Source organism: Pteronotus mesoamericanus, unplaced genomic scaffold (genome assembly GCF_021234165.1).
Source record: "Pteronotus mesoamericanus isolate MK-2021 breed Mesoamerican mustached bat unplaced genomic scaffold, CSHL_Meso_final contig_20, whole genome shotgun sequence".
Classification (NCBI taxonomy): domain Eukaryota; kingdom Metazoa; phylum Chordata; class Mammalia; order Chiroptera; family Mormoopidae; genus Pteronotus; species Pteronotus mesoamericanus.
In genome coordinates, this window is record NW_026555085.1 from 989,465 (window position 1) to 1,011,542 (window position 22,078).

At 43.8% G+C, this 22,078-nt stretch overlaps 3 protein-coding genes across 3 annotated transcripts in view; 2 read left to right on the forward strand and 1 right to left on the reverse strand.

The window, feature by feature from the left end:
- TRIM26 (tripartite motif containing 26) overlaps window positions 1–669 on the reverse strand; it is a 116,378-nt gene extending 115,709 nt beyond the window's left edge. Inside the window, exon 1 of the mRNA XM_054569003.1 lies at window positions 332–669. The gene's annotated coding sequence lies outside the window, so the exon portion shown is untranslated. The remainder of the gene's footprint in view (window positions 1–331) is intronic.
- TRIM39 (tripartite motif containing 39) lies at window positions 472–12,934 on the forward strand. The gene is made up of 7 exons (XM_054569006.1): window positions 472–546; window positions 2,590–3,049; window positions 4,581–4,676; window positions 8,213–8,443; window positions 9,622–9,644; window positions 10,168–10,283; window positions 10,993–12,934. Exons 2-7 carry the CDS (start codon window positions 2,597–2,599, stop codon window positions 11,538–11,540), a joined length of 1,467 nt encoding a protein of 488 aa, XP_054424981.1. The 5' UTR covers window positions 472–546; window positions 2,590–2,596; the 3' UTR covers window positions 11,541–12,934.
- Window positions 12,935–14,068: 1,134 nt separating this feature from the next.
- Window positions 14,069–16,382, forward strand: RPP21 (ribonuclease P/MRP subunit p21). The gene is made up of 5 exons (XM_054569007.1): window positions 14,069–14,175; window positions 14,248–14,348; window positions 14,444–14,526; window positions 15,266–15,391; window positions 15,534–16,382. Exons 1-5 carry the CDS (start codon window positions 14,119–14,121, stop codon window positions 15,635–15,637), a joined length of 471 nt encoding a protein of 156 aa, XP_054424982.1. The 5' UTR covers window positions 14,069–14,118; the 3' UTR covers window positions 15,638–16,382.
- The last annotated feature ends 5,696 nt before the right edge of the window (window positions 16,383–22,078 follow it).

The window sequence follows — 22,078 nt, forward strand, 5'->3', positions numbered from 1 at the left end:
CCTCAACCAGCCACCTTTTTCCCAGGACTGGCATGCGGAGAATAACTGTAGTCCAAAGTTCACCACCCGCCCTGCCCCTGCGGCTCTCAGCACCACACGAAACCAGCCGAGCCCAGCCTAGCCCCAGCCCCCATGTCCTAGCCGCACCCGGACGGGAAAGCCTTGCCACACGCTCCCGGCGGCGCCTTGCGGGCAATGGGCTTCAGAGCTCAGCCACGCGCATGCGCGGCCCTCTCTCCAGTTGAGTCTTCGTATCACCTAGACGACCACACTTCAGCCACCTGCCTCCCCGGGTCTCTTCCCGCCCTTCACTCCTGCTGCTGGTTCTCACCTCCAGCCTCCTGCCTTCTTCTGTAGGTACCGCCAGGCGCTCCAGCTGCCGTCCGCCGATACCTGGCTTCCATTGACACGAGCCTCTCGGCGCGGCTTCCGTTTCCGGCGAGTATTGTGTGTCGCGCTGCAGGGCGAGGGCGGGGGGAGGAGGAAGGAGGGAGGCAGCGCTCTGGCGGCTCCGCGCCCCGCACTGCCGGACCGGAGGCCGGGAAGGTAGGTGCCGTCCCGCCGCCGAGCCCAGGCCCCGGGGCCTGCCCCCGCTGGCCGGCTCCACACGTCGCGTCCCAGCGCCCCGCGACTGCGTCACTGGCCCGCACGTAACCACAGCTGCCTCCGCCCGCCTCGGGCCCGGGCGGACGTTTTGCCACCCGGCGACGTCAGCGCGTCCGGCGTTGCTTGGCTACCCCGCCGTTCCCCTAGTCCCGCTGCCGCTTGGCTCTCGGGGTGAAAGTCTGATGCCGTCATCGCGAGTCTCGGCTGCTTTCTAGCGGCGGGCACCCCACCTTCATGTCACACTCCTCACTTGGAAACGCATCCCTTCCTCCCTGGCAACCTCTCCCCTTCTCTAGTCCCCTGCGCCTGATCTGGCGGTAGAAGATGGAGACGGGGGTGGGACCGAGTTGTGTGGACCACGCTCAGGAGAGGGTCGCAGGGTGGGACCCCGGATAGTGGTAGAAACAAAACGAGAACGTGCCTGAAGTTCGCATTTCTACAGAGACACGAAGAATGGAGGGAAACAAGTGACCAACCCAGAGGCTCCTGAGGCCTAGCTGTGGCTGTACCCCCAAGTCCTTTCCATACTTTATAAGTTTCCCCATTGTTTTCACACCACTCTTTGCCGGTCTAGATCTCTAACGCCTGGTCCCTAACTATGCATACAATCCAACTCGCCCCAGGTGAGGAGGCCATCTAATTTCTAGAAGACAGAAAAGGGCAGGGTCGCTACTCAAAGTTCCATAGGTGGGGAAACATCTGTCTAAACAGTCTCTTCTGGTTGAGGAAAGAAGTTGAGATCCAACTAAGTTACTACTCCAAATTAAACGTGTCACATGTGTCATCAATATGTATACAGGAATAATAATCATTGTTAACTCATTATATGTTCACTTCTCTCTCAGCACATAGACCTACTAAATTTTTTGCCTTCTGTTGGGTCCCTTGGAGGGCAGGGAGGATGGACAGGAGGGGTCATGGGGATATACAAATCAACCATTTCATGGGTAAAAATGATGTTTAAGGATAAAGTAGGGGACAGACTTCTCATTTATAAATCTCCTTGATGCATTTCCAATTCTTCTGAAGCCTCACTTCAGGGAGATTTTGATTGCCTCTTTTCTTTCCCAACCACTCCAAAACCTATTAGCTGGAGGCACAGTACATCCAAGGAGTTAGTTATCAACAGCTGTTTCATGAGACTTCAGTTACTGCTGAATATTTAAAACAGACTTTTCAGCCATCTTTTCAAGAAGTTATTGGCCTTGGCTCAGTAATACACTCTTTACTATAGCTGCCATGAATTTATCACTTCAGCAGTTTCAAATGTTCAGATGCACAAACAGAAATGGGATGTTAAGTAAATCATTTCATTCCAAGAAGAGGGCACACTTCCTCTAGACTAGTGTCATAAAAGGAAGCATAATATCAAGTTTTCTGAAGAGAAGAGTTGTTACCCTTGCATAACTAATTATGTTTAAAAAAGTGAGAGAACAGTGGCAGAGAATCAGGCTTAAGCTGCAATGGACTATTGTGAAAAAATTCTTCTGTAACATTAAACTTTATATACCTAACTTAAGAAATCTTAATACTTTGACTTTTATGGCACTTTGCACTGCCCCAGACTCCTTTCCTATCTATTAGAAAAATATGCAAAACTAGGGATACGTTGACCTGGAACTATTGGTTTTAGGATACAAGTAGTATGAGCCTGATCAGGAGAAATATACTGAGCTAGAGCTGAAGGAAGCCTCTGTTTCTAACAAGGGAAAGCAGAGATTAAAAAAAAAAAAAAAACAACCCACAGATATTGGGGGTTGTGAGTTTGCTGAAGAGGAAAATAATTAAATTGATGGCCAGGAGTCACAATTTTTGGAAACAGAAACAAAAGAGAGGTTGAATCTAGTGAAAGAAGATGTAAACTACCAACATGGGGCTAAACCTGGAGTTAGGATTTTGCATGTGGGTAAATGTCTGGGCAGGGATGCAAAAAAATTAAACCTCCACCTAACATTTTTTCTCTGCCCTCTTCCTATCCCTAAGTTAAATAATGGCAGAGACAAGTCTGTTAGAGGCTGGAGCCTCTGCATCCTCCACAGCTGCAGCTCTGGAGAACTTACAGGTGGAGGCAAGTTGTTCTGTGTGCCTGGAGTATCTGAAGGAGCCTGTTATCATTGAGTGTGGGCACAACTTCTGCAAAGCTTGCATCACCCGCTGGTGGGAGGACCTAGAGAGGGACTTTCCTTGTCCTGTCTGTCGCAAGACCTCCCGCTACCGCAGTCTTCGCCCTAATCGTCAGCTAGGTAGTATGGTGGAAATTGCCAAGCAGCTCCAGGCTGTCAAGCGGAAGATCCGGGATGAGAGCCTCTGTCCCCAGCACCATGAGGCCCTCAGCCTCTTCTGCTATGAGGACCAAGAGGCTGTATGTTTGATATGTGCAATTTCCCACACCCACCGGGCCCACAACGTCGCGCCACTGGACGATGCCACACAGGAGTACAAGGTGGGGAAACAGACACATGATGTCAATGTGGGGCATAAGGGAGGAGCCCAGAGGAGGGGGGCTGCCTGGGTAGAGGATCATATGAGGGGGGACCCAAAAAAAAAACCGGAATTATTTTCTGCAGTGCGGGCCCCTTGTAGTACAAACTTCCCCCACTAGGTGGGTGTTCTAGGAACCTGGCTGGCGTTGTTGTGAGAGGCTGCGTTCTGCTTCAGTGAATTTTTTTTTTAAGACTGTCAACGTATTTGCCCATTTTATGATGGGTGATTTACGAGCGCACCTGCCCACACCTCGCTGAGTGCTCAGCAGTTTTTGACCAAAAACAGCATGACCCCCCAAGCCCCACCCTTCCTCTTCACCCGATCTTGCCTCAAGCGACTGTTTTTTTTTTTTTTTGTTCCCCCCAATGATAAAAGTCCTCAAACAGAAACGTTTTGCCAATGTGGAAGAGGTGAAACAAGAAACGGCAGAAGCACTAAAAGACATCAAAATCGACGAGTTCAAAAACTGTTTTGAGCAGTGGAAAAAATGTCTCGATAGGTGTATTGCATCAAATGGAGAGTACTTTGAAGGTGACTGAAGTTTAAACATGTAAGAATAAATACACAATACTTTATAAATAAATTCCGGGTCTTTTTGGGTCCCCCCTCGTAAGCTCCTGAGGGTAAGATTGTGTCTGGTCCTCACACTGTAGTCCCCTCGGAGCTGCATACACAGGGGACGCATAGCATGTCTGACTAATTGTACTCAAGCATGAAGAAGAGCAATGGCGAGGAGTACCCCAAAATTTGCCTCTGACTTTTTTAACACAATTGAGTATGAGTGGTCTTGGGCTGTATCATATTTTGCATAAATGAATGAGACCACGTGGAGAAGATCTAAGTTAGGAAGAACTGAAAAGAATGGTTTCCTCTTTCTGTCCCTCTGCTTATAGCACCCCTTCTCTTCCCACTGGTATTGGGAATAGTATTATTTCACTTTAGACTGATCACCACCAGATAAAGCTGAAACCAGTCTTGTTTGCATCTTCCCCAGATAATGTATTACATGGCATCTAGTTTAAATTACTGGGGCACAGTATAAATGTTTGAGTAACAGAAACTAGAGATTTTAATGTTTTAGCAGTTTATTATGCACATTGCTTAATTATGTTAATGTTGGAAATAAGATTTAAAGTAGTTTACAGTGTAATTAAGATTTTATTATATTTGCAGATGGTTAGATTTGGGTGGGAATACAAGTTTAAATAAGGACATCACAGTACAGAAGGTCACTTTGACAGTAATAGGCAGTTACTTGAGTTAGAAGATGGGTAGGGTTGGTGACAGCTGGACCACTGAGACTCAGTGAGAGGAAAGTTTGGATGAGCAAGAAAGGTGATAGAGACAGGCTGGTGGCAGGAAGAGGAATCTATAAGAAGTTGATGAGATGGACAGGATGCAAACAAGTGGTTTAAAACAAATGGGTTAACCTCAATACAGACTGTGCCAGCCAACCCCAAATGCCACCTTTCTCACTTCCAACCCCTCAGGAAAAACTGCAGAAGTGCCTGGAGCCCCTGGAGCAGAAGCTGCAGGAGATCACCCGCTGTAAGTCCTCTGAGGAGAAGAAGCCAGCAGAGCTCAAGGTAAAGGCAAGGGATCCCATTTGGGCTTCACTGCAGGCAATTAACCACATATTATTTAACCCACCAGTTCTGATTCATTAGGAAAATACTGTTCTCTCAAAAATGATAGTGTTTTCTTAGGTTTTATTGTCATTAACAGTGTTCTTAAAATTACTCATCATGAATTAAGTATTGAGGAGAAGGGTGGAAGAGGTGAAGGACAGACAAAATGTCTTACATCTGGCGAGTTGAGGGAGTTCCTGCTCTTGGTCTTGTTTTCTTTGTACCACAGGGAAGGAGGCTCTGCTAAGAGTGCAGGGATAGGAGTTTCTTAGAGAGACTGAGGAGAGGAGAATTTGGAAGGTTCACTGGCGAGGAAGGGAGAAGGAACTGACCAAGAGTTCCCAGAAGAACTGCCCAATGACATTAGGACCACATTATCTTAAGTAAGCTCAAAAATGCCAGGTGATGTTCCTATGATGTTCTTTCCCTCCCCATCCTCTACCTATAGGATCCTATCTGTCCTTCAGGCAGCATGAAAGCCACTTCCTATGCAGCTTTTCCTGACTTCTTGGAAATTAGCTGTCCTAATTTTCATACAGTTTTGCATCTCTTTCATAGAATTACCATATTTATAGCATGATGTTTTGATATCTTATTTCTTCTACTGGACAATGAAAAAGTACTAATAGTAACAGTAATAATAAGTAGTATTTATTGAATTCTGTGCATTAATTCATTGGGTGTTCCTAACATTCAAAACTTACAGCATTGTATTAGGTCTTAGGGTTCTGCCCTGGCTAGACTCATGAGTTCAGGCTAGGCTTGACACAGTGGGACATAGAGAAGCCAGATGACAAAGGGAAGAAAGTCCTAAGATCATCTTTGGTAAGTGTGAACTTAGATACCTTGTAAGGTAAGTGTTATTACCCCCAATTTACACAGGTGGAAACAGAACTTGGATAGTGCGAATCTAGTCCAGGATCATACAGCCAGTCTGTGCCAAAACCAGGGATACTAGTTTAGCCCCTTCCCTCCTTGAGCTTACAAATAGACAAACAATGACATGGCATAAAAAGTACAGTTGCAAATTCATAAGAAGACAACATAGAAATCTGACTTCATTGAAGGATACCAGAAGAAATATGAGCTTTTGGTGTTGAGATTTAGAGATCACCAGAAATTAAACACATTTGGAAATAGCAGAAACACTAATTTTTTAATAATGACATTTCAACAGAAAGCAAGTGTTGCTATCTTAGTCCTTTATACAGTTTACCAAAGCAAACATTTAAAATTTTTTTAATTGAACAAATTTTGATTGCAAAAGTGAACTTTAAAAAAAGTTCTTTGATCTTTTGGAGGGCTCCTGAGAAAGTTAAAATATATGGAAATGAAGCTTCTTCCTAGTCATTAACTTTCTTAGAGGTAAGGGATAGAAAGAGGAATGAAAATGTTTAAAACCCTCTAAATAGTTAAACAGAGATGTCGTGTTTTAAAAAATATGTTATCATTTTAGTGGTCTCAGAAACTACTACCAACCTTCCTTTTGTGACCATTTGAATTCTCCCACCTTTTCACTCATCCTCACCTCCAAAATCAGACCCAATGCCCTTTTTAAAAATAATTTGTAATTATTTATATGTAGAAAAAATAATCTATTTACATAATTTTAAAAAGAGACTCTCATGTCCAAATATAGTGTAATATAACATCACAAAAAGAAAAGTAATTTGTAATAAAATATGCTGTGTAACATTTGAACGTGACTACTCTGAAAGATTCTACAATATAGTTTTATCCTTGTACTTACATGTGACATCATCAACAATGCAGCAAATACAAATTTCAGCTGAAATAATTGTGTAGTAATGTTGACTCAAATACCACAAGCATCTTAGCTCTGGTAACATAATTTTTCAAAATGATAAATAACTTCTGGTAAAGTTTTAAGAAAAACAAAATACAGTCTTATTCAGCCATTCCTGAAAAATTCAGCTATATTAAAAGTGTATAAGAAATACTCTGTTTATATATAAAATGGCACTGAAGTTCAGGCCTATGTTTTTTAATATGCAGCTGAACATTACAAAATGGCGCAGGACAGTTCACCATGCAGGGTTGTCTCACATATTAGAGGAATGCTAGCATTTTTTCAGGAGTGCTCCTAATCACAGCAAACAAAATAATTCATCCCACCCCGTTTCCAAACTATACATCGAAGATAAAACACCTTCCTTAAGAACCACTGCCTTCCAAATACAGAGTGAAAAAAGAGAAGGGATTATGGGGTTGTATGAGGGAGAGCCATTTTGCTTCCTTCTTACCACATTTATGATTCCTAAATTCTACCCATTCATCACCCCCAAACACACACAAAGGCTGTGCTTTATGTAAGGGTAAATGTGGAAATGTATTTTGTTCCAATGTGGGCCTGAGAGGGCAGCAATGAAATGGGAGCAGCGGCCGCTCTAGCATGAAGCTGGAGTTAGTCGGCAACAGCAGGCTTGTAAGGCCCACCCTGATTTTGGGGTGCCACTCCTTATTCACTCTCAGCCCTGCATTTCATTGCCTGCCCACTTCCTCCTTCCACAGTCCTAGTCTCTGCTTCTCCCTTTGCTCCCCTCTTGGCCTGATTCCTCCTCATCAGCCACATTGCACTTGGAGAATCCTTTGGGGAGATCATTTCTTGTTGCAGTAGAGGTACAGATGAAGGATGTGTTTGCTGATAACCCTTAGAAAGAATTATGGCTGGTGTTTGAGTCCTTTATTATCGAATTTCAGAAATGTTACAGTTTCAAGTGTATGTTCTTGCTGAGAGAAAACATCTTTCAAATTTCAAGCAACTCATTTACTAAGAAACTTTGGAACCTGTTCCTAGGATGGCAACTCTCAATTCTGAAGTGACTTTGAAACTATTTTAACAGGTTCAGCCCTGAAATTTACAATTTATATTTATAACAACCTATTACTAAAATCTTACCAATTCTGATACTTTTGCAGTTGGTTCTATGTGGTATTTACAACATACAAATGATTGCATTCTTACCTCTTCACTTTCTGGTATTTGTACTTTCCTTTTCTTTTGGTTTGCAAGCCAGTGCTTAATCCACTGAGCCACACCAGCCAGGGCTTGTACTTTCCTTTTCTTGACAAATTATAATAGCTAGAACTTTATCATGAGATACATCAGATATTTCTGATACCTGAAATGGTTTGTCGTTATATTATTGAGTTCTTATATCTTGAATTATTTTTACTAAAACATAAAAGTATAGCTTTTCAGAAGTTAATGTAATTAAAGAAAGTTAAAATTTTTTTAAACATTTATTTTTATCTCCCTAGTGGTCTTCACTCCCAGGTCATCAGTAGGGGTGACAGTGGGGATAGAGCCATCCTTTGCAGAAGGAAATTACAATGGAGAAAAACATGAGTGTCCTGTTAAACTCTTTTTAATGATACTGGAATCTGTGTTAATTCATACACATGGCAGGTGGGAAAAGGGACCCTGTACCGCACTGACCCTGCTAAACATAGCACCCTCCCTCTTTTCTCAGAGACTAGTGGAGAGTCGCCGACAGCAGATCTTAAAGGAATTTGAAGAGCTTCATAGGAGGCTTGATGAAGAGCAGCAGGTGTTACTTTCACGACTAGAGGAGGAGGAACAGGACATTCTACAGCGCCTCAGAGAAAATGCTGCTCACCTTGGAGACAAACGCCGGGACCTGGCCCACTTGGCTGCCGAGGTGGAGGGCAAGTGCTTACAGTCAGGCTTCGAGATGCTTAAGGTTCGACCTTTGCCCCTGCATAGTCCCTCAGGTTGAGCACAGTATAGCTTTGCACAGGTCATTCTGTCAGCCCAGGATGCTCACTTCTCTGCTCTGCTACTTTAAACCCAGTTCTTTCTTCTAGACACATTCAAAGGATCTATTTCTACAGAAAGGCTTCTCTAATTTCTCCCATCCCCTTCTAATCATTTCTGTGTTCTTATGTCTTGTCAACAATTACGTGCTTATGCCAAAGAAAAAATCCACTCCTTTGAAAGGAGGGAAGTCTAGTCTGAATTCATGAAAAAAAACTATGCATTAAAAATTGTGTAAATGCAGTTACCATTACTTTTAAGTCCTGGAACTTGATTTACCTATTGCTAAAAAAGAATAGAAACTAGTTGGAAAGACACTTGAAGTTATGTATAAAAAATATATTGTTTTTGATATGTAAATGCCTCTAAAATGTTTGAAATCATCTGTTCTCTTAAGTAGATGCATGGTGTTAGAGCCAGGCTATAGGAAACATGTTTCTTACCTTAGAGATTAGACTACCAGGATTTGAATCAGTGAGGTGCCGTTGTACATTGATCTGCATGCTAATGTGCTCCTTGGTGTTTATTCTTATGTCCTTTCATGTATGTGTGTTCTGCCTTCCACATTAAACTGGGAAATCCTGGGGGACAGAGATTTGTCTTCTTTGTCTTCTGGACCCCAAGTATTCACAAATCAGGATTGACACATAGTTCTTAATGTTTATGAACCAATACCAGACAGGGGATACTAAACGATAATGGGAAATATAGATCCATTCCTATACCACTAGTCTGGAACTATCGGTACTGATCCTCAAGGAGGCAGGTGTGTGGTTGGTACTTGGGGGACAGAGGGAAGAGCAGACACAATCCCTGCACTTGCATTGAGCAGCCAGTGTCCTTGAGGAACAGAGACAAACACAAGAAACCATTTGGAAGTGATGTAAATTTCCAAGCTTCATGATGACCAGAAGTTGAAAGTGGGAATGAGGTTGGGAGAGAGGTACTCAGATCCCTCTGGAACTCTTCGCCTTTCGTTGTGACCCTCAGTTTGCCCTACTCCTATTTTAGAGATCTAGAACTTTTGGGAGGAGGGGAAACCTTTTGCCTGTAGGACCCTTGACTACCAGCACCAATATTGCTTTCTTTTCTCCTTCCCTCTAGGATGTCAAAAGTACCCTGGAAAAGTAAGTGATTCCTGCATCTCTTTAAGTGAGTTAGGTCTTGGCTTAGAGACGTGGAGTACAGTGAGGAGTTGGGAGAATAAGGATGGAAAAGCCAGGCAGTTTCTGGGTAGGATATGGGAAGGTTTATTACATCAGTAAAGCCAGTTAGAGAGCAGTCATTGGGAATAATAACCCCTTACCATTTTCCCGTTGAGCGTCAGGACATCTTTGTTAAGGATGATATTGAGGTAATGTAGAACCAGATTCTACCTGTGCCTATTTGTGGAATTGTGTCCAAACAAGATGGAAGGAGGAAGGGGTTGGGAGAAGGGAGGGTAATTACCATTTGCATGAAATATAACAATATCCCCAGAAAGTTCTGAGACTCATTCTTAAGGATTTGTCCAAGGGACCATATGGCTCTCCATAGATTGGCAAAAGAAAGCAATATGTAAGTGTTTGTCCTCAATAGGAGGGAGAAAGTGGGAGGATGGAGCTTCCCCTGACCCTGCCCTTTCTTCCCCTATCTCCCTGTCCCTCCTAGATGTGAAAAGGTGAAGACCATGGAGGTGACTTCAGTATCCATACAACTTGAAAAGAACTTCAGCAATTTCCCCCGACAGTACTTTGCCCTAAGGAAAATACTTAAACAGCTAATTGGTGAGTTGTTCCCAAAAGGAAAGGAACAGAGGCAATAGGCAGAGAGGAGAAAATGTTTAGGTCCTACTTTATCTGAACTTCAGTTATCCCATCTGTTGCTTCCCATTCCCATACCCACACCCACCCCTTTACCTGGCTTTAGGTCACTCAGAGTCACAGAACACTTTAGTGAAAAGCCTCAGGTGTCCTCTACTCTTAGGCCCATACTCTTCTGAGTAGGGACTAAGGAAAGTTAAATAATTCGCCTAAAACTTGTTCGCTCTTGAGAGTGAAAGAGGATGTCATTAATATTTACTCAGAGAAAATAGTCATAAACCAAGAGTATCCCCAGACCTTGATGGTGTCTTTTCTGTATCCTTCTCAATATACATTTTCCATTCTTGCTCTTGTACTCTGCCTGGTGCTTCCCTGCAGTGAGATGATGGTTTCAGGGACCATGTAGGGAAGGTCAGGCATGAGGAGCATAAACCATCAGCCCTTGTAAGATCAAGAGCACATTATTTGCTTATTTTAGGGCTGGGGTGAAAAGTGAAGCCAGTGTTCCCTCCCCGCCCTTAGGTGACACCGTGAATTAAGAAAGTTAATCAAACCACAGCATTCTGGGGACTTTTAAAGGAACAGGCTCTGTAAGGCAGGCTGGAAGAGTGAGGCAGGGGTGTTGAGCTATTCCCATCCTCATCTAGCTCCCCACTCTGGCTTCTCCCGCCAGCGGATGTGACCCTGGACCCTGAGACTGCTCATCCTAACCTAGTTCTGTCAGAAGATCGTAAGAGCGTCAAGTTTGTGGAGACAAGACTCCGGGATCTACCTGACACACCACGGCGTTTCACCTTCTATCCTTGCGTCCTGGCTACTGAGGGTTTCACCTCAGGTCGACACTACTGGGAAGTGGAGGTGGGAGACAAGACCCACTGGGCAGTGGGTGTGTGCCGGGATTCTGTGAGCCGAAAGGGCGAGTTGACCCCACTACCTGAGACTGGCTACTGGCGGGTGCGACTGTGGAATGGGGACAAATATGCAGCCACCACCACGCCTTTTACTCCTTTGCACATCAAGGTGAAACCCAAGCGGGTGGGCATATTCCTAGACTATGAGGCCGGCACACTGTCTTTCTACAATGTCACAGACCGCTCTCATATCTACACCTTCACTGATACTTTTACTGAGAAACTGTGGCCCCTCTTCTACCCGGGCATCCGGGCCGGAAGGAAGAATGCTGCACCACTTACCATCAGGCCCCCAACAGATTGGGAGTGACAGGTAGGGACGTGGGAATAACTGGAATGAGGCAGGACCAAGAGCAATGGGCCTTCCTTCCTGTGACCTGCTGGAATGTCTTCATGTCTGCCTGGTTCCAGTCCTGAACCATCTGGGAGAAACACCTTGATTTCTAGAATGGTTTATGTGGAGGAGTAGGTAGGACTGGTCTAGGATGAGAGCACAGCTATGTCTCTCCCCAACTGTCCCAGTGAGGAGCTAGTTCGCAGGGGATTACCTCCCCTCAAGTTCATCAGGTTTTTTATTGCACAGGACAGGTTGCAAAGGAAGGAAAGGCTTTTCCAGAAACAAGAAATCTCTGGGAGAGTCTGACATGCTCAAACCAGAGGAGGAAACAGAAGCCCCTGTACATAGGGGGTTATTTGACCCAGAATAGTTGTGTTTCTTGAGGAAGAGCACAGAGGTATGTATACCTCTAGATTGAAATAAAAATTAATGACAGCTGCTTTCATGGGTCTAGAAGTTGAATTTTTCTGAGAGCAGAGGTTGGGCATCAAAAGTTTAGAAAGAAGGTCAGGAAAGGGAACTAAGGGAGCAAATCCCTAGAGACAAATGAAGGGGAGAGGGTTTCTTTGGTCTTTTATCCCCAGAGTGAGGTTGCCATTGTCAGTAGATTGGCCAGAGGAGAGGGTAAGAATGCAAAAGAGGAGAACCCAGGTCCCTGTCTCAGACTTCAACAGAAGTGGCTTATTGCCTGCCTCCTTGTAGTTGATTGTCTCCAAGAAGTCAGTCATCTTTTTCGTGGGTGAGGTGCCAGAGATCCTGCAAGACAGTCTACCCCTTAACTGCTTTACCAAGGGAACTTGGAAAGGAGAGAGTCAGGTATTAGAGAAAGAAAAATGGATTTCTAGCCAAAGCTCTGACCTTAAATAATGTTACTAAATAATTACTCCCAAGTTGTTAGCCTTATTACTTGGCTAAGGTGTCCAAGCCAGAAAGGAAGAAAGGAAATGGAGTCTTCCTCACTCTAAGGACAAGGTAGAAGAGGGTGGTGTGTATACGGAAGGGCGAGATGGGCAACTTCCTTGAGCCTGTATGCATCTGGCCTGGAACTAGTTTTCACAAGAGCCAGTCATTTGCTTGTTTGCTGCCATCCTTCACTATTTGCCATTTCCTCTATCAGAGAATGTAAATCATTTAATATTAGGCCAAAATAAACAACCTGTAGGGTACACGTGTTTTCCAGAAAGGTAAAGTAATACATGCCAAACCAAATTAAAATGACTTAGACTATCTGCTCCTTGGGTAATGGGGTTCACAGAAGGTTGGGACAAGAAACTGCAGCTTAGTGAGGGCATTTCACTTCCTCCTACCACCTCAACAGGACTTTGTTCACACTCTCTTCTTACCTTTGTGCCTTGACTGTGGTTCTTTGTGGCAAGATGCTTTGATTGGTAAAACAACATGGAACAAAGGATCCACTAAAGTGATCTCTGTGTTAATGTGGTAATTTGACGACCGTTTCTGTTGATGTATAAGAATCACTGAGTTAAAAATGCATGTTCCTGGGCTTACCCTTAGTGATTGATCAAGGTCTGTGGTCCACCTACATTGTAGGCATACACTTCTTTCATTTGAGCCTGGGGACACTTGTAAAACTTACCCCTGAGGAGGTTTTAGCCACTTTTTCTGAGCTGGAGGCCTGGTCCCCTACCAAGCCTGATGGGGTTTGAGAGGATAGGAAGGTCTCACTCTCCCCTGATGTAGGCTGCCCTCTTCCTCTCTCAGGGGTCATTCATGTTCTGCTCCTCCAGCTCACATCCCTCTACTCTGATCTCAGGAATTGGTGGCCCTTAACTATGAAGCAGAGGCAAACAGGATGCCAAACAGAACAAATGGGACACTGAAAGGTCAGAGGGGGAGGGATTGCAATCCATGTCTGTCTGTATTGGGTGTGGGGTATAGTTTCAGGGGCAGGAGGTACTGCTGTAAGGTTTCTGTGCTCAAGCACCTATGACTAGGAGTTAGTGAGGATCACCTGCTGTATGTTTAGCACTGCAAAACAGGAAATATGTATGTTTGGAAAAGAGCTGTGCTTTCTGATTGCCTGGATCCCCTTCCTTACCTCCACCACCCTCGTGATCCTTTCGAATTTCACTCCCACTGATACATTTTTTTTAATGTATAACCTCTGTTCCTTCTACCTGTAGATCTGCTAGGTATCCACCTTTGGCTTCATAGAGTAGGGAAGAAGGTCTCTCTGGGTATAAATTGCACAGAACCATCTCCCTACCCTAGCTGCCAAAGGACTTGTCTTCTGTCCTGAAGATGTATAGCAGTTTGAGATCCTCTCCTGTTTTACTAGCCTCACCTACCTCGTATCATTGGCTTGAATGAGACTAGAAGGAAGCTAGAACTCACACAGGGTCCCTGGGTTAGAATGCAATTCAAACAGAGGGGTCTGTGAGGCCGCAGGGTGGTGCCAGAGTAAGGACCGCAGTGAGCGCCTGGTGCTCTGGGAACTACACGTCCCAGGAGGCCTTGCGCTGTCGCTGGTGCGTGCCTGTTTACGGGGTGGGGCTGGCGGGCCTGCAGTACCGGGCTCTTTGCTTCCAGAATGGCGGGGCCGGTGAAGGACCGGGAAGCTTTCCAGAGGCTCAGCTTTTTGTACCAGGTGAGTCTGCGAAGGGGACGCTAAGGGAGGGCCCCGTTGCCGCCAGCGGCTGAGTGACCGCCCCTCCCCTAGGCTGCCCACTGCGTCCTCGCGCAAGACCCCGAGAACCAGGCGCTGGCGAGGTTCTACTGCCAAACGGAGAGGACCATTGCCAGGCGGCTCGTGTTGCGGCGGTGAGAGGCGAGGGGCACAGCGGCCTGCGGGCCGGGGTGGTGTAGGGAGAGAACGCAAGAGCGGGCGTGCACACCACCTTCCCCTCCTCCCGTAGGGACCCCTCGGTGAAGAGGACCTTATGTAGAGGCTGCTCTTCCCTCCTCCTCGCAGGCCTGACCTGCACACAGCGCCAGAGACGTGAGTGCGCCTGTCCGCCTGTCCGCCTGTCCGCCTGTCCGGGTGGGATAGGTAGGGAGCACTGTAGGGCAGGAGACTCTTCCTCGCCTTGGATGGTTATCTGCTCAGAGATTCCCAGGAGCCGACTTTGTCCCGCTCTGAGTTAAGTTGTTAACTCCACCTGGGCAGGAGAGATGCCAGATGAGGCAACCTCGCCCGTGTGTAAGAATAGATGTTATTTGGCACCGTGGCGGATGATTCATTGCCATTCATGCATCAAATATTTTTTTTCCTAAGATGTGCCAAGTATTCTACTAGATTGACTATTCTCATTGAAGGTACAGTATGATGGGACAGGCTAAAATAGCAACAGTTAAAATAGTGTAGAAAAATTCTTTAATTGGGGAGTAAAATGCTGAGTTACTTATGCAGGTGGTGAGATTCATGATAAGACAAGATTTAGGAGATGGAAATTCCAACTTTGTGTGTTAACCTTGAGAGGTTGTGGTTCTGTGAAGAAAAGGAGAGTTTAGGAAGGAAACAGCAGATCTTACAGAATTTTGTAAAGGAGTTTGGACCTCATGTTGAAGAGCACCAAGAAATTGATAGTTTATGCAGGGATCTTGCACTATCAAATTTGCATTCAAAATGGAGAGGTGGAATTCCTACTAGAAAAACAGTGGAGACAAAACTGGGTGCCGAACACCTTTACTTCTCCTAAACCAAGGTACTCTCTCCCATTTTCCCACTTTCATTCCAGGCTGCAGGGGACAGCGCTGGACAGTACAGACCTGTCTAACATGTCAGCGCAGCCAACGGTTCCTCAATGATCCTGGACATGTGCTCTGGGGAGACCGGCCTGAGGCCCAGCTAGGGAGCCAGGCAGGTGAGAAGAAGACAAAAATGGGGAATATGCCAGGGGGATAGGAATGATGGGAGACAGAGGCTGAAGAGGACACATAGGTGAGTTCTGAGTTGGCATGAGAGGTGTCACAGCCTTAGGAAACTAACTCTGCTCATCTATCCAGATTCCAAACCACCACAGTTCCTGCCAAACACACCCCACCTTGCTGAGGAGAAGATACAGCCTCAAAGCTCCAATGACCAGAAATGGATTGAATCTTCCAAATAAAGTATAATTCTGTTTCGCTTTGATGAGTCTGTAAGTATTTCAGCTCTTCATTTTCTTCTGTTTCTGCCTGTATTCTCTGTCACCAGCTAATCTCTCCTTTCTCCTTTCTCATTCCCCTACTCCCACCATTCAGGGAGATTCAGTTTCCCTAGACAACCTAGCCCCACTAAGCAACTTGCATATCCAAGATCCTTGTGCGCCTTCACACCTGCTTCCAGTGCAGGGCGATGAATGCAACTCAAGCTCTAGAATTGTCTCCAAGGGAGCTGAGCCTGCTTAGGGCATTCTGTAGTTAAATAGCCTGACTAAAAGGATGAACAGACTGCTGATGCCGCAGAAGCTGTTTTTAAATGAAGGAAAAAATTTGATGGAGGAGGAACTTCAGATACTCTCAGCCCACTCCAGAGATCGTCTTTTTCAATCTCTGGGTTTTCTTCTTTAGAATTCTAATAAGGGAAACTGTACAAACACAACTAACAAGGTCAAAGGTGATATCAAAAGGACACTGGCAAACATTATCCAAGTGTGTTCCATAAGTATACCCTCAAGGTTTTCCTGATAATTCGTAAACAACAAAAATAGTTTTTTTCAGTATTCCTACAGTTGCTAGGTGCCAACTAATCAGTTTACCCCAAAAGTATACAAAAAAATTTTACTATTCCCAGAATGCAGTATTCTTCCCTTTCTCTTATGAATCCTGTGTTGCACTTACTTACTGTTGCATTAAAATCAACAACTTCATTAAAACACTTTATAATGTTGAGGCTGCCTGAGGGCTTGGCTGGGTGGTTCTTCTGTTCCAAATAGCACCACCTGGAGTCACTGTGCTGCATTTAGCTGGTGGCTGGTACCTGGCCTGGAAGATCCAAGCAGCTTCATTGTGCACGTATGGCACCTCATTGCTTCTTCACGCGGCCTTGCTATAGCTGGCTTTGACGTCCTCACAGCTTGATTGTCTTAGGATGGTTAGACATTTTTTCCAAGAAGACAAGGTGCAAGTTCTTACCAAGCCTCTCTTCTCACCGTGCTTGCTAAATAAGGTCCCCTTGACCAAAGCAAGTCACATGGCCAAGCCCACATTCAACACCAGAGCATGAATAGTGGGAAGTCCATTGGTTCCCTGGGGACTGCTGATACAGCAGTATACCACATTCTTGTTTTGTCTTTGTCCCTGACTCAGTCTCTCCATTTACTCTGTTACATGTCTAAATTATTCACATGGAAAATACTCAACAGTATGTAAGTAACTAAACGTTTCTGAGTTATCCTTTCACAGTTTGTCTCTGGCACTAATGCCTACTTGGACCAACTGTAGCAGACAATGGAGACGTATCCTAGAGAACTTTCTGTAGCTAGAAGGAGAGGTGGGTCAGAAGCAGAAGCCAGATTCAAAGCTTGAGGAGGTCTCAAGGGGTAGTTGCTAGTTTGATGATGGAGAGGACAACATGATGAGGAGTTCAGGTGGCTTTCAGGAGCTGAGAGAGGCTCCTGGCTGACATCCACCAACAAAACAGGAGCCTCATCCCTGCAGCCAAAATAACTGAATTCTGTCGACATCCTGAATGAGCTTGGAAAGAGACTCTCCCTCAGAGCCTCCAGATGAGAGTCCAGCTCATCAACAACTTGATCTCAGCCTGTGAAACCTAGGCCAGAAGAACCATCTGAGTTCACCAGACTCCTGACCTTCAGAACTGGGCTGGAACATTGATCTTCTTTTGCCCTTAGACTGGGACTTACACTTCTGATTCTCCTGGTTCTCAGGACTTTGGACTTGGACTGGAGCTACACCACTGGCTTTCTTGGGTTTCCAGCTTGCAGACTAGAGTTTGTGGGACTTCTCAGCCTCCGTAACTATGTGGGCCAATTTCCCATGATTCCTGTCTGTCTGTCTACTATTCATTCTGGTTTTTTGTAGAACCCTGACTAATACAGTGTATATGTATATTTATGTACACACACGTATAACATGACAGGATTTCAGTTTCTTTATATATTAAAACTGGAAACACAGGTGATGAAATATTTTTTCACCCTCTTGCTGGAAAGGAAAAGTATAAAAGCCAGTAACACTTTGAGTTTTGAAGAGAATACCAGTAGTAGCTCCAAACACTCATCTTGATGACAGAAATGAATATTTGATACAAGAATGAATTTCTTCCTGATTACTCTAGCCTTATGGTATATTTTGATATCAGGCAGCATGATACCTCCAACTTTGTTTTTCTTTTTCAAGATTACCTTGGCAATTCAGGGTCTTTTGTGGTTCCATGCAAATTTTAGGATTATTTATTCTAGTTCTGTGAAGAAAGCAGTTGGTATTTTGATAGGGATTGCATTGAATCTATATAGATTGAGTAATATGGACATTTTAGCTATGTTAATTCTTCCTACCCATGAACACGGTATATGCTTCCATTTATTTGTATCTTCTTCAATTTCTTCATTGCCTTATAATTTTCTGAGTACAGACCTTTTACCTCTTTGGTTAAATTAATTCCTAGGTATTTTTTAAAAATATTTTATTTAGTTATTTAGTTATTTATTTTTAGAGAGGAGAAAGGAGGGAGAAAGAGGTAGAGAAATATCAATGTGTGGTTGCATCTTGCATGCTCTGCTCCCTGCTGGGGACCTGGCCTGCAACCCAGGCACATGCCCTACACTGGGAACCAAACTGCTGACCCTTTGGTTCACAGGCCGGCACTCAATCCACTGAGCCACACCAGCTAGGGCTATTCCTAGGTATTTTTTATGCAATTGTAAATATAATTGTTTTCTTAATTTCTGTTTCTGATAGTTTTCTATATTGATGCGATGATTTCTGAATATGAAAGAAAGAAAAGAAAAACATGTAGCCTAAAAGTGTGCATCCCGTGCAGACGTGGACCCTTTTCATCTTCAGCTTCCCTTCCTCAGCTGGGCGCACAAGTCTCATTTCTGAGCTTGTTGGCTCTTGTACGCTAAATCTGAAGTCTCTTTCGACTGTGATTATGATTGCACATGACTGCACATGCTCACAGTGGGATGGGAGTGGAGGAACTCTGAGTTTTGATCTCCTGGCTGAGTCATTGATTCCTTTTGTGTGGGAGACCATAGGAATCAGGTCCCATTTGGGAGGCACATGAAACAATGTGGACCATGGTTCGCTTATGACTCTGGCTTGTTGATCTGTTTTATGTTTGCGCTAGTATAGGTCCCTCTAACTAGAGATCACTGCCCTCTTACCCTTTCCAAAACTCTGTCCTTTTTCATGTTTACTTACTATGACATGACTGTTGTCAATATATGCAAAAATGGATTTCTTGTAACAAGGGGAAATCAAATCCCTCTTATGCAATAGTCATCTTTCTTTAATGGTTCTAAACAATTGAATAATTCAAAATCTGTGCCCTTTTGAGGCTCTTTAAATAAAGTTAAACGGAGGACAGAAGAAACTTAGGTCTTTCCAGTTGAATCAAGAAAATGATTGCACTCACTACAGTGGTTATGTATTAAGACAGTGGATAGTGTCAAGGTCCTGTTAATTTTCTTTGGAATTCATCGTAGTTGTGCATCAAACGTTAAGAGAAGGACAGTTTAAATAGCAATGAGATTGAGAACTATGGGCACTTGCAACCAGCCCATCTTCCCCTAAATTCCGCTGGAGTTTGTTAATATCAGTATTCAAATTCCTGATTCATTTATACATCTGTTTCCATGTGGCAGGGACATTCTGATGCTTAATGAATAATGCTTTGAGTTCCACAGTTAACTTTCAAGTCTTCCAGAGGATTGTAAACAACAAACAAGGCTTATTGAATTCCATCTTGCTAGTTTTATCAGATGATCCAATAGTAGAACAGATGCATCCCCATCCTCTGTATGACATTTTCAAACCAAGTCTTAACTTTTTGAATACATTGTAGTAGCTAATTCAGGGGAGGGGAAAGCATGACCCAGGTTTTTAGACTGACTGTTTTTGACCTATGGGGCTCATTTTGAAAGACTGCTGACCAGATAAACTGTTGCTACAGATACTAGAAGTTTCTTATGAATCCAAGTTGACCATTCACTCATAGCCTAATTTAAAAGTCAGATTTTTTGCATATGAGCAAAAACCTTTTGCTGAGTACAGAAGGAGGTGGACTCTATCTACAGTTATCTTCTGACCGCTCCGACAGCTCTGGATGAGGGTAGACTATATGGAGGGGTAAATTGTCAAGCCATAGAAAGAAAATCAAAATCTTAGGAAGCATGTGACCGCTCACCATTTTAGGGGGGTACCAGATTAATTTGCACTATTAGGAATGCTAGTTTTTGTGCAAAAATAATGCCTTACCTGTTCCCCCCACCCCCAAATTTATGTTGAAAAGCTTTCAAATGTTCCAAGCTACGCTGAATGCCGCCCCCCCCGCAAAAAAAAAAAAAAACAAAAAACACCAGAAACAACATAAAGCAAAATTTTTTAAACCTACACGAAAACAAAACACACAAAAATAAAAAACCCACATCCTTTATTTTGGCTTTGAAATGCAAACAGTAGACCTCGGTTTCTCTGACAGTGTGAGGACAGCCTTGTAAGTTGGTTTCCTGTCCTGCTGGGGGTGCTGTATGAGGCCACCCCGTGGCAGCCTGCCAGGTCTACCCACTTGCACTCTCAGTGGGGTACCACTTGCTCTTTTCTTTTTCTTTTTAAGCTTTGTCTTTCCTTGTGTGTCCTGACCAAGAACTATCTTTGATTATAATCAATGTTTATGTCAAAATGTAGGCTAGTTACACTTCTGTAAAGTTGCCTGGAATGTCATTTGTTAGGTTATACACACAAATCTCAGCGAAGGGTTCTGTGTGTTGTGTACAAATCTCAATTATTTTGAAGTGGACAAACTTGTCATTACATTTGTAACTTTGTACAATTTTTCACTGTGTGCCTAGCTTGGTGTCCATTCAGCTAAAATTGAAAAAGAAACGGTGCGTGGAGAGTTAAAAATCAGAAGTTAAACGAAGTGTATGTAGAGATGACTCTTTCATATGACATGGCCCAATCGTGTATTTATTTCTACCCCTTTATCTGAAAGCATTTATAAAACTAGTTGAGGACAGCTATATTTTAAAAACAGTATTTAGTTGAATTTGTGCCTTTTTTGTCTGTATGTGAATAAATGCTGTACATTTTGCAATAAAAAAAGAAAAGAAAATGAGATCTTCCAAATGCCACAGAAACCAAGACTTAATCCCCAAACCTTAGGAACATTTGGCACTTTTTTTTTTTTTTTTTAATCCTCACCCAAGGACGTGCTTATTGATTTTAGAGACAGGAAGGGAGGGAGAAAGAGAGGGAGAGAAACATCGATGTGAGAGAAAAACATTGATCAGTTGCAACCCAGCCAGGATGAACCCACAACCTAGACATGTGCCCTGACTGGGGATCGAACCCATGGCCTTTCAGTTTGTGGGATGACACCCAACCAACTGAGCCACACTGGCCAGGGCCATTTAGCACTTTTTGAAATGGGTTAAAAATGAGTGTCATTATTGTCTGAGGGAGAGCAGCAAAAGATGGAGAGACGATCCTTCTGAATTCAAAGGGGAATTAGAAAATTACTTAGATTCTCACAAAGGGAATAATAAAAATTCTAGCTTTGTCTACATTATGGAAACTCTATCAGATAGTTACTCTATCTTACAGTTACTCTATGAGGTCATATACGTGAAGGCACTTTGAAAAAGATAGGGCATTGTGTAAAGTGTAAGTAGTAACCATAATACTTTGGAAATAATAATAAGTAGCAAAATATATTAGAAAAGACAGGTCCTGGACATCAAGGAATCTGAGTTATTGTCCCCACACTACATATTTTTTAAATGAAGCAGTTTAACAATGTTCTTTTCCTATAGTTTCTTTCAACTGTGGAGACTAGCAGATGAAGTTATCCAATTTTCCCATTAGATGTCAGAAAGCCAGGGTTTCTTTTAGATTTTTCATGCACTTATTAAATATTTTCAGAGGGCGTCCTCTGTGGCAGAGCATTGCTCAGGGCTTGGGATACATATGAGTGAACAAAACAGTTGGAAGATGAGCAAAAACCAATGTATGGTAAGTAAGTTATATATCATAAAGAGATATGTGCAATTGAATAAAACAGGAAGGTAAGGAAACTGGGGGGTATAGCTTCCAGTTCTAAATGGAGCAGTCTGGGTTAGCAGCACTGAGAAAGTGCCCAGAGCAGACTCTGAAAGTGCTCCATCTGTGTGACCCAGACAACCCCAGAGAAGGTTACTTCCTGCAGCTACTTCCTATACATGACAACGGCTTCTGTCTCTCTGCCCAAGGGTATTATCTGGAGGCAGAAGCCATGCAGGATAGTCCAGACGTGCCAGGGGATAATGCCCCTGGGAGTGACCGCAAACAGTGAGGGGTGGGAGTTGGTAGATACTACTCTTTTCTATGTAATCCCTCCTGGTCTC

Bases quoted from the DNA above. Each gene is read 5' to 3' on its own strand.
- TRIM39 (XM_054569006.1), top strand. From the start codon at position 2,597: ATGGCAGAGACAAGTCTGTTAGAGGCTGGAGCCTCTGCATCCTCCACA. The intron at 4,677-8,212 runs GTAAAGGCAAGG...CTCTTTTCTCAG, and splicing joins AGAAGCCAGCAGAGCTCAAG to AGACTAGTGGAGAGTCGCCG. The intron at 8,444-9,621 runs GTTCGACCTTTG...CCTTCCCTCTAG, and splicing joins CAGGCTTCGAGATGCTTAAG to GATGTCAAAAGTACCCTGGA.
- RPP21 (XM_054569007.1), top strand. From the start codon at position 14,119: ATGGCGGGGCCGGTGAAGGACCGGGAAGCTTTCCAGAGGCTCAGCTTT. The intron at 14,349-14,443 runs GTGAGAGGCGAG...CTCCTCCCGTAG, and splicing joins AGGCGGCTCGTGTTGCGGCG to GGACCCCTCGGTGAAGAGGA. The intron at 14,527-15,265 runs GTGAGTGCGCCT...CTTTCATTCCAG, and splicing joins CTGCACACAGCGCCAGAGAC to GCTGCAGGGGACAGCGCTGG.